Source organism: Pleurodeles waltl, unplaced genomic scaffold (genome assembly GCF_031143425.1).
Source record: "Pleurodeles waltl isolate 20211129_DDA unplaced genomic scaffold, aPleWal1.hap1.20221129 scaffold_68, whole genome shotgun sequence".
Classification (NCBI taxonomy): domain Eukaryota; kingdom Metazoa; phylum Chordata; class Amphibia; order Caudata; family Salamandridae; genus Pleurodeles; species Pleurodeles waltl.
The window spans coordinates 2806361-2823198 of record NW_027150389.1 but is presented as its reverse complement, the minus strand read 5'-3'; the positions used below and the strand labels follow the sequence as shown (position 1 = coordinate 2823198).

The following is a 16838-nucleotide window of genomic DNA, read 5'->3' as shown; positions in this document are numbered from 1 at the left end:
TACCAAGAGAGGTAAGAGCCTATCAGAAGGAGCCTCTGACGTCACCTGCTGGCACTGGCCACTCAGAGCAGTCCAGTGTGCCCCCAACACCTCTGTTTCTAAGATGGCAGAGGTCTAGGCACCTCCCCTGGGAGGTACTGGTCAGGGGAGTGGTCACTCCCCTTTCCTTTGTCCAGTTTTGTGCCAGAGCAGGGCTGGGGGATCCCTGAACCGGTGTGGACTGGCTTATGCAGAGGTGGGCACCATCTGTGCCCATCAAAGCATTTCCAGAGGCTGGGGGAGGCTACTCCTCCCCAACCCTTCACACCTATTTCCAAAGGGAGAGGTTGTAACACCCTCTCTCAGAGGAAATTCTTTGTTCTGCCTTCCTGGGCCAGGGCTCAGAAACCTGTCTGAGGGGTTGGCAGCAGCAGAAGCTATATTGAAGACCCCGGAAAGGCAGTTTGGCAGTACCCGGGTACTGTGCTAAAGGCCCAGGAGATCATGGAATTGTCCCCCCAATACCAGAATGGTATTGGGGTGACAATTCCATGAGCTTAGAAATGTTACATGGCCATGTTCGGAGTTACCATTGTGACGCTATACATAGGTAGTGACTGTAGGAAAGTACCATCTCGCCTGGCATGGTTCCCCCATATTTCACTGTATATATGATGTTTTAGTTTATATGTCACTGGGACCCTGCCAGGCAGGGCCCCAATGCTCATAAGTATGTGCCCTGTATGTGTTCCCTGTGTGATGACTAACTGTCTCACTGAGGCTCTGCTAACCAAAACCTCAGTGGTTATGCTCTCTCTGCTTTCCAAATTGTCACTAACAGGCTAGTGACCAATTTCACCAATTCACATTGTCATACTGGTACACCCATATAATTCCCTAGTATATGGTACTGCGGTACCCAGGGTATTGGGGTTCCAGGAGATCCCTATGGGCTGCAGCATTCCTTTTGCCACCCATAGGGAGATCTGACTATTCTTACACAGGCCTGCCAGTGCAGCCTGAGTGAAATAACGTCCACGTTATTTCACAGCCATTTACCACTGCACTTAAGTAACTTATAAGCCACCTATATTTCTGACCTTTACCTGGTGAAGGTTGGGTGCAAAGTTACATAGTGTGTGGGCACCCTGGCACTAGCCAAGGTGCCCCCACATTGTTCAGGGCAAATTCCCCAGACTTTGTGAGTGCGGTGACACCATTATACGCGTCCACTATACATAGGTCACTACCTATGTATAGCGTCAGAATGGTAACTCCGAACATGGCCATGTAACATGTCTAAGATCATGGAATTGTCACCCCAATGACAGACAATTCCATGATCCCCCGGGTCTCTAGCACAGAACCCAGGTACTGCCAAACTGCCTTTCCGGGATCTCCACTGCAGCTGCTGCCAACTCCTCAGACAGGTTTCTGCCCCCCTGGGGTCCAGGCAGCCTTCGCCCAGGAAGACAGAACAAAGGATTTCCTCTGAGAGAGGGTGTAACACCCTCTCCCTTTGGAAATAGGTGTGATGGCTGGGGAGGGGTAGCCTTCCCCAGCCTCTGGAAATGCTTTGATGGGCACAGATGCTGCTCATCTCTGCATAAGCCAGTCTACACTGGTTCAGGGACCCCCCAGCCCTGCCCTGGCGCGAAACTGGAAAAAGGTAAGTTGAGTGACCACTCTCCTGACCTGCACCTCCCAGGGGAGGTGCCCAGAGCTCCTCCAGTGTGCCCCAGACCTCTGCCATCTTGGAAACAGAGGTGTTGCTGGCACACTGGACTGCTCTGAGTGGCCAGTGCCAGCAGGTGACGTCAGAGACTCCTTCTGATAGTCTCTTACCTCTCTTGGTAGCCTATGCTCCTTCCTAGGTAGCCAAACCTCCTTTTTCTGGCTATTTAGGGTCTCTGCTTTGGGGAATTCTTCAGATACCGAATGCAAGAGCTCACCCGAGTTCCTCTGCATCTCCCTCTTCATCTTCTGCCAAAGGATCGACCGCTGACTGCTCAGGACACCTGCAAAACCACAACAAGGTAGCAAAGACGACTACTAGCAACCTTGTATCGCTCATACTGCCGGCTTTCTTGACTGTTTCTACACCAGGAGCTCTGAAGAATTCTCCCGTGGGTCGACGGAATCTTCCCCCTGCAGACGCAGGCAACAAAAGACTGCATCACCGGTCCTCTGGGTCCCCTCTCAGCACAACGAGCGTGGTCCCTGGAACTCAGCAACTCATTCCAAGTGACTCCCACAGTCCAGTGACTCTTCAGTCTAAGTTTGGTGGAGGTAAGTCCTTGCCTCCCCACGCTAGACTGCATTGCTGGGTACCACGTGATTTGCATCTGCTCCGGCTCCTGTGCATTCTTCCAGGATTTCCTTCATGCACAGCGAAGCCTGGGTCGCCAACACTCTAACCTGCAGTGCACAACCTTCTGAGTTGTCCTCCGGCATCGTGGGACTCCCTTTTGTGACTTCGCTTGGACTCCGGTTCACTAATCTTCTAAGTGCCTGTTCAGGTACTTCTGCGGGTGCTGCATGCTTCTGTGAGTGCTCCCTGACTTGCCGGGCACCCCCTCTGTATCCTCCTCCAAATGGCAACATCCTGGTCCCTCCTGGGCCACAGCAGCATCCAAAAACCCTAACTGCAACCCTTGCAGCTAGCAAGGTATGTTTGCAGCCTTTCTGCATGGGAACACCTTTGCAAGCTTCTTCACGACGTGTGACATCCATCATCCAAAGGGGAAGTTCCTAGTCCTCTTCGTTCTTGCAAAACACCAAGCTTCTTCCATCCGGTGGCAGCTTCCTTGCAGCCTCAGCTGGCATTTCCTGTGCTCCTGCCCACTCTCGACACTGTCGCGACTCTTGGATTGGGTCCCCTTGTCTTACAGGTACTCAGGTCTGGAAATCCACTGTTGTTGCATTGCTGGTGTTGGTTTTCCTTGCAGAATCCCCTTATCACGACTTCTGTGCTCTCAGGGGGTAGTAGGTGCACTTTACACCTATCTTTCAGGGTCTTGGGGTGGGATATTTTTCTAACCCTCACTGTTTTCCTACAGTCCCAGCGACCCTCTACAAGCTCACATAGGTCTGGAGTCCATTCGTGGTTCTCATTCTACTTTTGGAGTATATGGTTTGTGTTGCCCCTATACCTATGTGCTCCCATTGCAATCTATTGTAACTTTACACTGTTTGCATTTCTTCCTTTTGCTATTACTGCATAATTTTGGTATTGTGTACATATATCTTGTGTATATTTCTCATCCTCATAGTGAGGGTTCTCACTGAGATACTTTTGGCATATTGTTATAAAAATAAAGTACATTTATTTTTAGTATATCTGTGTATTGTGTTTTCTTATGATATTGTGCATGTGACACCAGTTGTATAGTAGGAGCTTGACATGTCTCCTAGTTCAGCCTAAGCTGCTTTGCCATAGCTACCTTCTATCAGCCTAAGCTGCTAGAAACACCTCTCCTACACTAATAAGGGATAACTGGATCTGGCACAAGGTGTAAGTACCTCTGTGTAGGAAAGTACCATCTTGCCTGGCATGTTACCCCCATATTTTCACTGTATATATGTTGTTTTAGTATATGTGTCACTGGGACCCTGCCAGCCAGGGCCCCAGTGCTCATAAGTGTGCCCTGTATGTGTTCCCTGTGTGATGACTAACTGTCTCACTGAGGCTCTGCTAACCAGAACCTCAGTGGTTATGCTTTCTCTGCTTTCTAAATTGTCACTAACAGGCTAGTGACCAATTTCACCAATTCACATTGGCATACTGGAACACCCTTATAATTCCCTAGTATATGGTACTGAGGTACCCAGGGTATTGGGGTTCCAGGAGATCCCTATGGGCTGCAGCATTTCTTTTGCCACCCATAGGGAGCTCTGACAATTCTTACACAGGCCTGTCACTGCAGCCTGAGTGAAATAACATCCTCGTTATTTCACAACCATTTACCACTGCACTTAAGTAAATTATAAGTCACCTATATGTCTAACCTTCACCTGGTGAAGGTTGGGTGCTAAGTTACTTAGTGTGCGGGCACCCTGGCACTAGCCAAGGCGCCCCCACATCGTTCAGGGCAAATTCCCCGTACTTTTTGAGTGCGGGGACAACATTTCACGTGTGCACTATACGTAGGTCACTACCTATGTATAGCGTTACAATGGTAACTCCGAACATGGCCATGTAACATGTCTAAGATCATGGAATTGTCACCCCAATGCCATTCTGGCATTGGGGAGACAATTCCATGATCCCCCGAGTCTCTAGCACAGACCCGGGTACTGCCAAACTACCTTTCCCGGGGTTTAACTGCAGCTGCCTCTGCTGCCAACCCCTCAGACAGGTTTCTGCCCTTCTGGGTCCAGACAGGCCTGGCCCAGGAAGGCAGAACAAAGGAATTCCTCAGAGAGAGGGTGTTACACCCTCTCCCTTTGGAAAAAGGTGTGATGGAAGGGAAGGAGTAGCCTCCCCCAGCCTCTGGAAATGCTTTGATGCACACAGATGCTGCCCATCTCTGCATATGCCAGTCTACACCGGTTCAGGGATCCCCCAGCCCTGCTCTGGTGCGAAACTGGACAAAGGAAAGGGGAGTGACCACTCCCCTGACCTGCACCTCCCCTGGTAGGTGGCCAGAGCTCCTCCAGTGTGCTCCAGACCTCTGCCATCTTGGAAACAGAGGTGCTGCTGGCACACTGGACTGCTCTGAATGGCCAGTGCCATCAGGTGACGTCAGAGACTCCTTCTGATAGGCTCTTACCTTTCTTACTAGCCTATCCTTCTTCCTAGGTAGCCAAACCTCCTTTTCTGGCTATTTAGGGTCTCTGCTTTGGGGAATTCTTCAGATACCGAATGCAAGAGCTCACCAAAGTTCCTCTGCATCTCCCTCTTCACCTTCTGCCAAAGGATCGACGGCTGACTGCTCAGGAAACCTGCAAAACTGCAACAAAGTAGCAAAGACGACTACTGCAACCTTGTATCGCTTCATCCTGCTGGCTTTCTCGCCTGTTTCCTGGTGGTACATGCTCTGGGGGTAGCCTGCCTCCTTCTTGCACCAGGAGTTCTGAAGAAATCTCCAGTGGGTCGACGGAATCTTCACACTGCAACAGCAGGCAACAAAAGACTGCATCACTGGTCCTCTGGGTCCCCTCTCAGCACAACGAGCGTGGTCCCTGGAACTCAGCAACTCTGTCCAAGTGACACCCACAGTGTAGTGACTCTTCAGTCCAAGTTTGGTGAAGGTAAGTCCTTGCCTCCCCACGCTAGACTGCATTGCAGTACAGCGTGATTTGCAGCTGCTCCGGCTCCTGTGCACTCTTCCAGGATTTCCTTCGTGCACAGCCAAGCCTGGATCCCCGACACTATCACCTGCAGTGCTCAACCTTCTGAGTTGTCCTCTGGCGTCGTGGGACTCCCTTTTGTGTCTTCGGGTGGACTCCGGTTCACTCTTCTTCCAAGTGCCTGTTCCGGTACTTCTGCGGGTGCTGCCTCCTTCTGTTAGGGCTCCCTGACTTGCTGGGTGCACCCTCTGTCTCCTCATCCAAGTGGTGACATCCTGGTCCCTCCTGGGCCACAGCAGCATTCAAAAACCCTAACCACAACCTTTGCAGCTAGCAAGGCTTGTTTGCGGTCTTTCTGCATGGGAACACCTTTGCAAGCTTCTTCACGACGTGGGACATCCTTCTTCCAAAGGGGAAGTTTCTAGCCCTCTTTGTTCTTGCAGAATCCACAGCTTCTTCCAACACGTGCCAGCTTCCTTGCACCATCAGCTGGCATTTCCTGAGCTCCTGCCCACTCTTGACACTGTCGCCACTATTGGACTTGGTCCCCTTGTCTTACAGGAACTCAGGTCTGGAAATCCACTGTTGTTGCTTTGCTGGTGTTGGTCTTCCTTGCAGAAACCCCCTATCACGACCTCTGTGCTCTCTGGGGGTAGTAGGTGCACTTTATGACTACCTTTCAGGGTCTTGGTGTGAGCTATTTTTCTAACCCTCACTGTTTTCTTACAGTCCCAGCGACCCTCTACAAGCTTACATAGGTTTGGGGTCCATTCGTGGTTCGCATTCCACTTTTGGAGTATATGGTTTGTGTTGCCCCTATACCTATGTGCTCCTATTGCAATCTATTGTGATTCTTCACTGTTTGCATTACTTTTCTTGCTATTGTAGGAAAGTACCATCTTGCCTGGCATGTTACCCCCATTTTTCACTGTATATATGTTGTTTTAGTTGTATGTGTCACTGGGACCCTGGTAACCCAGGGCCCCAGTGCTCATAAGTGTGCCTGAATGTGTTACCTGTGTAGTGACTAACTGTCTCACTGAGGCTCTGCTAATCAGAACCTCAGTGGTTATGCTCTCTCATTTCTTTCCAAATTGTCACTGACAGGCTAGTGACCATGTTTACCAATTTACATTGGCTTACTGGAACACCCTTATAATTCCCTAGTATATGGTACTGAGGTACCCAGGGTATTGGGGTTCCAGGAGATCCCTATGGGCTGCAGCATTTCTTTTGCCACCCATAGGGAGCTCTGACAATTCTTACACAGGCCTGCCACTGCAGCCTGAGTGAAATAACGTCCACGTTATTTCACAGCCATTTTACACTGCACTTAAGTAACTTATAAGTCACCTATATGTCTAACCTTTACCTGGTAAAGGTTAGGTGCAAAGTTACTTAGTGTGAGGGCACCCTGGCACTAGCCAAGGTGCCCCCACATTGTTCAGAGCCAATTCCCTGAACTTTGTGAGTGCGGGGACACCATTATACACGTGCACTACATATAGGTCACTACCTATATGTAGCTTCACCATGGTAACTCCGAATATGGCCATGTAACATGTCTATGATCATGGAATTGCCCCCTCTATACCATCCTGGCATAGTTGGCACAATCCCATGATCCCAGTGGTCTGTAGCACAGACCCTGGTACTGCCAAACTGCCCTTCCTGGGGTTTCACTGCAGCTGCTGCTGCTGCCAACCCCTCAGACAGGCAGCTGCCCTCCTGGGGTCCATCCAGGCCTGGCCCAGGATGGCAGAACAAAGAACTTCCTCTGAGAGAGGGTGTGACACCCTCTCCCTTTGGAAAATGGTGTGAAGGCAGGGGAGGAGTATCCTCCCCCAGCCTCTGGAAATGCTTTGTTGGGCACAGAGGTGCCCAATTCTGCATAAGCCAGTCTACACCGGTTCAGGGACCCCTTAGCCCCTGCTCTGGCGCGAAACTGGACAAAGGAAAGGGGAGTGACCACTCCCCTGACCTGCACTTCCCCTGGGAGGTGTCCAGAGCTCCTCCAGTGTGCTCCAGACCTCTGCCATCTTGGAAACAGAGGTGCTGCTGGCACACTGGACTGCTCTGAGTGGCCAGTGCCACCAGGTGACGTCAGAGACTCCTGCTGATAGGCTCCTTCAGGTGTTAGTAGCCTATCCTCTCTCCTAGGTAGCCAAACCCTCTTTTCTGGCTATTTAGGGTCTCTGTCTCTGGGGAAACTTTAGATAACGAATGCAAGAGCTCATCCGAGTTCCTCTGCATCTCTCTCTTCACCTTCTGATAAGGAAACAACCGCTGACCGCGCTAGAAGCCTGCAAACCTGCAACATAGTAGCAAAGACGACTACTGCAACTCTGTAACGCTGATCCTGCCGCCTTCTCGACTGTTTTCCTGCTTGTGCATGCTGTGGGGGTAGCCTGCCTCCTCTCTGCAGCAGAAGCTCCGAAGAAATCTCCCGTGGGTCGACGGAATCTTCCCCCTGCAACCGCAGGCACCAAAAAGCTGCATTACCGGTCCCTTGGGTCTCCTCTCAGCACGACGAGCGAGGTCCCTCGAATCCAGCGACTCTGTCCAAGTGACCCTCACAGTCCAGTGACTCTTCAGCCCAAGTTTGGTGGAGGTAAGTCCTTGCCTCACCTCGCTGGGCTGCATTGCTGGGAACCGCGACTTTGCAGCTACTCCGGCCCCTGTACACTTCCGGCGGAAATCCTTTGTGCACAGCCAAGCCTGGGTCCACGGCACTCTAACCTGCATTGCACGACTTTCTAAGTTGGTCTCCGGCGACGTGGGACTCCTTTGTGCAACTTCGGCGAGCACCGTTTCACGCATCCTCGTAGTGCCTGTTTCTGGCACTTCTCCGTATGCTACCTGCTTCAGTGAGGGCTCTTTGTCTTGCTCGACGTCCCCTCTCTCTTCAGGTCCAATTTGCGAGCTCCTGGTCCCTCCTGGGCCCCAGCAGCGTCCAAAAACGCCAAACGCACGATTTGCGACTAGAAAGGCTTGTTGGCGACCTTCCGGCGGCAAAACACTTCTGCACGACTCTACAAGGCAAGCGGGATCCGTCCACCAAAGGGGAGGTCTCTAGCCCTTTTCGTTCCTGCAGAAACCTCAGCTTCTTCTGTCCAGTCGAAGCTTCTTTGCACCCGCAGCTGGCATTTCCTGGGCATCTGCCCATCTCCGACATGCTTGTGACTTTTGGACTTGGTCCCCTTGTTCCACAGGTACCCTAGATTCGAAATCCACAGTTGTTGCATTGCTGGTTTGTGTCTTTCCTGCATTATTCCTCTAACACGACTACTTTGTCCTTAGGGGAACTTTAGTGCACTTTGTACTCACTTTTCAGGGTCTTGGGGAGGGTTATTTTTCTAACTCTCACTATTTTCTAATAGTCCCAGCTACCCTCTACAAGGTCACATAGTTTGGGGTCCATTCGTGGTTCGCATTCCACTTTTGGAGTATATGGTTTGTGTTGCCCCTATCCCTATGTTTCCCCATTGCATCCTATTGTAACTATACATTGTTTGCACTGTTTTCTAATACTATACTGCATATTTTTGCTATTGTGTATATATATCTTGTGTATATTTCCTATCCTCTCACTGAGGGTACACTCTAAGATACTTTGGCATATTGTCATAAAAATAAAGTACCTTTATTTTTAGTATAACTGTGTATTGTGTTTTCTTATGATATTGTGCATATGACACTAAGTGGTACTGTGGTAGCTTCACACGTCTCCTAGTTCAGCCTAAGCTGCTCTGCTAAGCTACCATTATCTATCAGCCTAAGCTGCTAGACACCCTATACACTAATAAGGGATAACTGGGCCTGGTGCAAGGTGCAAGTACCCCTTGGTACTCACTACAAGCCAGTCCAGCCTCCTACATTGGTTGTGCAGTGGTGGGATAAGTGCTTGAGACTACTTACCACTCTTGTCATTGTACTTTTCATAAGAGAAAAATATACAAAACAAGGTCAGTGTATATACACATAGCCAAAAAGTTTTGCATTTCCTCTTTTCACTCTTTTCTAAGTGCTGAAAAGTACTCCTAAACTTTCAAAAAAGTTCTTAAAAGTTTAAAAAGTTTTTTTCTGTCTTTCCAAAAAGTTCTGAAAACTTTTTTCTCTTTCTCTATCACTTTAACTCTCTCTAAAAAATGTCTGGCACAGGCCAAAGTGTTGATCTGTCCAAACTTGCATATGACAACCTTAGCTGGAAAAGAGCAAGGAGTCTCTGTATAGAGAGAGGTTTGAGTGTAGGGAAGAATCCTTCCTTGAACTGTTACTAAACATGCTTAGAGAACAGGATAAGGCCATAGGTGCCCCATCTGTTGAAAAAGTACCTAATAGTTCCCAATCTGATTCAGGGACTCCCCCAGGAAAAGATTCAGGAAAGAAACTTCCTAGCCTGCCCATTACTAGACAATCTAGGTTAGATGGTAATGATGATGAGCCACACCAAAGAAATAGTGTTGTCTCACATCATAGCAAAAGCATTTATTCTCACCATACTGGTAGTAATGTTTCTGTAAACCAAGCTGTTAGGTTGGCTTCTGTAAGGGACAGGTCTCCTTCTGTTCATTCCCATCATAGCTCTGTTTCTAGAAATGTCCCTCCCACCAACCCTGATGACAGAATGTTAGAGAGGGAACTCAATAAGTTGAGGGTGGAACAAACCAGACTGAAGCTTAAAAAGCAACAGCTGGATTTGGATAGACAGTCTTTTGAATTAGAGAAGGAAAGACAGAAGTTGGGTTTAGATACCCATGGTGGCAGCAGCAGTATTCCCCATAGTCATCCTGCAAAAGAGCATGATTCCAGGAATCTGCACAAGATAGTTCCCCCTTATAAGGAGGGGGATGACATTAACAAGTGGTTTGCTGCACTTGAGAGGGCCTGTGTTGTACAGGATGTCCCACAAAGGCAGTGGGCTGCTATCCTATGGCTATCATTTAGTGGAAAAGGTAGGGATAGGCTCCTTACTGTGAAAGAAAATGATGCTAATAATTTCCAAGTTCTTAAGAATGCACTCCTGGATGGTTATGGCTTAACCACTGAACAATACAGGATAAAGTTCAGAGAGACCAAAAAGGAGTCTTCACAAGACTGGGTTGATTTCATTGACCAGGCAGTGAAGGCCGTGGAGGGGTGGTTACATGGCAGTAAAGTTACTGATTATGACAGCCTGTATAACTTAATCCTGAGAGAGCATATTCTTAATAATTGTGTGTCTGATTTGTTGCACCAGTACTTGGTGGACTCTGATCTGACCTCTCCCCAAGAATTGGGAAAGAAGGCAGACAAATGGGTCAGAACAAGAGTGAACAGAAAAGTTCATACAGGGGGTGACAAAGATGGCAACAAAAAGAAGGATGGTAAGTCTTCTGACAAGGGTGGGGACAAATCTAAAAATGAGTCTTCATCAGGCCCACAAAAACACTCTGGTGGGGGTGGTGGGTCCAAATCCTCCTTTAATCAGAACAAGGAAAAGAAACCATGGTGCTATTTATGTAAAATAAAAGGCCATTGGACAACAGATCCCAGTTGTCCAAAGAAAGGCACCACAGCTCCTACCACTACAACCCCTACTGCTACACCTAGTGTCCCTACTAATAGCAGTGGTGGTGGGAACAAACCTACTAATAGCCAATCCAAGGGAGTAGCTGGGCTCACTTTTGGTAATTTAGTTGGGGTTGGTCTGATTAGGGAGACCACAGAGGCTACTTTAGTCTCTGAAGGGGCTATTGATTTAGCCACTTTGGTTGCTTGCCCCCATAACTTGGAGAAGTACAAGCAACTAACCCTAATAAATGGTGTTGAGGTCCAGGCCTACAGGGACACAGGTGCCAGTGTCACAATGGTGATTGAGAAACTGGTGCACCCTGAACAACACATACTTGGACACCAGTACCAAGTAACCGATGCTCACAACATAACACAAAGCCACCCCATGGCTGTTGTAAATCTCAACTGGGGGGGGGGGGGTAACAGGTCCAAAGAAAGTTGTGGTAGCTTCAGATTTACCTGTAGAATGTCTATTAGGGAATGATTTGGAGACATCAGCTTGGTCAGATGTGGAGTTGGAGGCCCATGCAGCAATGCTGGGCATCCCAGGGCATATTTTTGCTTTAACAAGGGCTCAGGCCAAAAAGCAAAAAGGACAGGGAAGCTTGGATCCTGGAACAATGGACCAAGTGCTCCCTAAAGCTAGGGCTAGTAGAAGCAAACCACTTCCTACTATCCCTCCCTCTACAGTGGATTCTAATTCTGAGGAAGAAGAATTCCCTCCCTGTGCAGAACCTACACCAGAGGAGCTGGAAGCAGACACTGCTGAGCTTTTGGGTGAAGGGGGGCCTGCCAGAGAGGAGCTGAGTGTGGCACAGCAAACCTGTACCACATTAGAGGGTCTCAGACAGCAAGCTGTCAAACAGGCTAATGGGGATGTCAGTGACTCTCACAGAGTTTACTGGGAGGACAACCTCTTGTACACTGAGCATAGGGATCCTAAACCTGGAGCTGCCAGGAGATTAGTGATTCCTCAGGAGTACAGAAAGTTCCTCCTAACACTGGCACATGACATTCCCTTAGCTGGGCATCTAGGACAAATGAAAACTTGGGACAGGCTTGTTCCCCTGTTTCATTGGCCTAGGATGTCTGAGGACACAAAGGAATTTTGTAAGTCCTGTGAAACCTGGCAAGCCAGTGGCAAGACAGGTGGCACTCCAAAGGCACCCCTTATCCCACTGCCTGTGGTTGGGGTTCCCTTTGAAAGGGTAGGGGTTGACATAGTTGGCCCCCTTGACCCTCCGACTGCTTCAGGCAATAGGTTTATCTTAGTGGTAGTGGACCAAGCCACAAGATATCCTGAAGCAATTCCTTTAAGGACCACTACAGCTCCTGCAGTGGCAAAGGCCCTCCTAGGAATATTTTCCAGGGTGGGCTTCCCAAAGGAAGTAGTATCAGACAGGGGAAGCAATTTCATGTCTGCATACTTAAAGGCCATGTGGAAGGAGTGTGGTGTAACGTACAAGTTCACAACACCCTATCATCCACAAACAAATGGACTGGTGGAGAGATTTAATAAAACTCTCAAAGGCATGATTATGGGACTCCCTGAAAAACTCCGCAGGAGATGGGATATCCTTCTACCATGCCTCCTTTTTGCCTACAGGGAGGTACCCCAGAAAGGAGTGGGCTTCAGCCCCTTTGAACTTCTTTTTGGACACCCTGTTAGGGGTCCACTCACACTTGTAAAGGAGGGTTGGGAACAACCTTTAAAAGCTCCTAAGCAGGATATTGTGGATTATGTACTTGGCCTCAGATCAAGAATGGCTGAGTACATGAAAAAGGCCAGTAAAAACCTTCAGGCCAGCCAAGAGCTCCAGAAGCAATGGCATGATCAGAAGGCTGTTTTGGTTCAGTACCAACCAGGGCAGAAAGTGTGGGTCTTGGAGCCTGTGGCCCCAAGAGCACTCCAAGATAAATGGAGTGGACCCCACACAATTGTTGAAAAGAAGGGTGAAGTCACCTACTTGGTTGACTTAGGCACTGCCAGGAGTCCCCTTAGGGTGCTCCATGTCAACCGCCTGAAACCCTACTATGACAGGGCTGATCTCACCCTGCTCATGGCAACTGATGAGGGACAGGAAGAAGACAGTGATCCTCTACCTGATCTCTTCTCTTTCACAGAACAAGATGCTCTTGTGGAAGGTGTAGTTTTGGCTGATTGTCTTACTGCTGAGCAGAAAGATAATTGCATAAATCTCCTAGGACAATTTTCAGAACTCTTCTCTACTGTGCCAGGCACCACTTCTTGGTGTGAGCACACTATAGATACTGGAGACAGTTTACCTGTCAAAAGTAAGATCTATAGGCAGCCTGACCATGTCAGGGACTGCATAAAGCAAGAAGTTCAGAAAATGTTGGAACTAGGAGTGGTTGAGCACTCTGACAGTCCATGGGCTTCTCCTGTGGTACTGGTACCAAAACCCAATTCTAAAGATGGAAAGAAAGAAATGCGGTTTTGTGTAGACTATAGAGGTCTCAACTTGGTAACCAAAACTGATGCTCACCCTATACCCAGGGCAGATGAGCTTATAGATACACTGGCATCTGCCAAGTATCTAAGCACTTTTGATTTGACTGCAGGGTATTGGCAGATCAAATTATCAGAAGATGCTAAACCTAAGACTGCATTTTCTACCATTGGAGGACATTACCAGTTTACTGTAATGCCTTTTGGTTTGAAAAATGCACCTGCCACTTTTCAGAGGTTGGTGAACACAGTCCTGCAAGGGCTGGAAGCTTTCAGTGCAGCATATTTGGACGATATAGCTGTCTTTAGCTCCAGCTGGGATGATCACCTGGTCCACCTATGGAATGTTTTGGAGGCCCTGCAAAAGGCAGGCCTCACTATCAAGGCTTCAAAGTGCCAGATAGGGCAGGGCAAGGTGGTTTATCTGGGACACCTTGTTGGTGGGGAACAGATTGCACCACTTCAGGGGAAAATCCAAACTATTATTGATTGGGTTCCCCCTACCACTCAGACTCAGGTGAGAGCCTTCCTAGGCCTCACTGGGTATTACAGGAGGTTCATTAAGAACTATGGCTCCATTGCAGCCCCTCTTAATGACCTCACATCCAACAAAATGCCTAAAAAGGTATTATGGACAGCAAACTGTCAGAAAGCTTTTGAGGAGCTGAAGCAGGCCATGTGCTCTGCACCTGTCCTGAAAAGCCCTTGTTACTCTAAAAAATTCTATGTCCAAACTGATGCATCTGAATTAGGAGTAGGGGCAGTCCTATCACAACTTAATTCTGAGGGCCAGGATCAACCTGTTGCTTTTATTAGTAGGAGGTTGACCCCTAGAGAAAAGCGTTGGTCTGCCATTGAGTGGGAGGCCTTTGCTGTGGTCTGGGCTCTGAAGAAGTTGAGGCCATACCTGTTTGGCACTCACTTCATTGTTCAGACAGACCACAAACCTCTACTTTGGCTAAAACAAATGAAAGGTGAAAATCCTAAATTGTTGAGGTGGTCCATATCCCTACAGGGAATGGACTATACAGTGGAACATAGACCTGGGAGTAGCCACTCCAATGCAGATGGACTCTCCAGATATTTCCACTTAGACAATGAAGACTCATGGCTAGTCTTATTGTCCTTCGTTTGGGGGGGGGTTGTGTAGGAAAGTACCATCTTGCCTGGCATGTTACCCCCATTTTTCACTGTATATATGTTGTTTTAGTTGTATGTGTCACTGGGACCCTGGTAACCCAGGGCCCCAGTGCTCATAAGTGTGCCTGAATGTGTTACCTGTGTAGTGACTAACTGTCTCACTGAGGCTCTGCTAATCAGAACCTCAGTGGTTATGCTCTCTCATTTCTTTCCAAATTGTCACTGACAGGCTAGTGACCATTTTTACCAATTTACATTGGCTTACTGGAACACCCTTATAATTCCCTAGTATATGGTACTGAGGTACCCAGGGTATTGGGGTTCCAGGAGATCCCTATGGGCTTGACATCTCTTGGAATGTTTTAGGTCCTGAGCATCAGTTCTGATGCAACATATTACAGGACATCTCTCTGAGGCCTTGAGCTGAGCCCCCTGGTACTGAATGACTGGCAGTGTCCTAAGAAAAGCATTGAAAGAACAGAAGCGCCAGGAGCTGGGCCATGGAGTAGGTGGTTGAAGAGGACAGGTCGCCGATAAAGCCCACCAGGGCATCTTCGCTCTGACATCTGTAGTTTGGAACTGCCTCATTTTGCTGAGACATGATGCTCAGGGTGCTCTGAAGAGCCTTCATCTCACTAGCACAGGAGTCAAATATATGGTACCCAAGGGTGAGGTTTGGTAAAAGAGCAGGGTTTCTGTTAATCTCCTCCACGGCGTAGATGAAGAGCAGGACCTGCAGAACCTGCACAAATGAACCCCTGAAAGAGCAAGAAGCACATCAGAAAATTACAGCTTTGTCACTGCTTTCAACATTAGCAGTGAAGCAGGAATATAGAGTAATGAACTGTACAGGAGGTATTTGTTTTAGTGGTGTCAGAAGCTGATCATTTCAAGCGCAGTTCTGCAGCTTCCCTTGCTCTCTTTGTTTCATCCTAGGTTCCAATTACCTAAATGTGCTGCTTCCACCTGCTGTATGTGGCAGCAGATCACCTCAATGTTCCCCCATCCATGTCAGAAATTCTGGGAGAAATGTGCTGTGGTCCAACAGTGCACCACCCCACATCCCCCCACCCTGCCCCATGAAAACATAAAGCATCTCTGCAACTTGCTTGTCAAAGAGCTACAAGATCACCAGACTTGAAACTATGGCCATGGGAAAGGAACCAGCCAGTTATACTGGACCACTACACATTGCAGCAGCCTGTCCCTCTCAAACACCCACACGTTTGTACATGTTATGAAAGAGGCCCCTCAACTTCACTACTTTGTATGGTGCTGTATTGGAGCATATCTAGTACCAGTGTCAATATCATCACCAGTACCAACATCAGTACCCACACCTGCACCAAAACTAACACCAACACCAGCAACAACATCCATACCTGCAAAAAAATAAACAACGGTATCAAACTAACACTAACACCAGCAACAACATTTACACCCACAACAAAGCCACCATCTGCTTCAACCTAACACCAATACCAGCAACAACACCAAAAACCAACATCTGCACAACATTTAACACCAATACCAGCACCAAAATCAATAACAACAGCACCAACAACACCATCAACAACACAAACTACATCACCGCACCAAGACCTCCACCAGAACCAACACCTGCACAAAAACTACCACCAACACCAGCATCAAAAGCAGTACAAACTCCAGTACCAAAAATAATACCAACACCAGCATCAGCTCCAACACCAATGTGTCAACAACACCAAAACAAACACCTGGACAAAAAAATAAGCACTAAAAATCAGTAACAACACCACCACCAACACAATCCATAACATTGATCACAACACCATACCAAACCATGCTAAAAACAACACCTGCTTGTAGGAGGCTGGCCTACTTCGTAGTGGGTACCTAAAGTACTTACACCTTATAGCAGGTCTAGTTATCCCTTATTAGTGAAATGTAGTCAGTGTCTAAAAGCCAGGCTCTCTAGGGGGAGTGTGGATGAGCATCCAAGGCCTAACTAGGAGACATGCAAAGCTCATGTAATACCACTGTAGTCACACAGTACTCACACACATGAAAGAAAATACTCAGTGTTACAAAAATAAAGGTACTTTATTTTGGTTACACACATGCCAAAAATACCTTAGAGACTATACTCCCTTAGGAGGTAAGTAATATGCACCTTATATAAACTAGAATGCAAAATAGCTGTAAATACATTTAGAAAACAGTGCAAATTGTGAAAATCACAATAGTTAGCAATGGGCCTCAGGGGAACATAAACCATATACTAAAATAGTGGAATGAGAAAGTCGGTTTCCCACCTAGGCAATTGTAGTGTCTAGAGGGGTACTGTGATTATTTGAAAACACCGAAGGTAAGTAATAGAACCCACCCCAGAGCCATGGAAAGCAGGAGTAAATCACAG

The 16838-nt window shown here is 48.0% G+C and overlaps 1 protein-coding gene across 1 annotated transcript in view; it reads right to left on the bottom strand.

Moving 5' to 3' along the window:
- The window catches only part of LOC138279158 (vomeronasal type-2 receptor 26-like), a 169554-nt gene that overhangs the window by 135670 nt on the left and 17046 nt on the right, over positions 1–16838 (bottom strand). The window contains exon 2 of the mRNA XM_069219379.1: positions 14982–15195. Coding sequence (XP_069075480.1) covers positions 14982–15195 — 214 coding nt within the window. The remainder of the gene's footprint in view (positions 1–14981; positions 15196–16838) is intronic.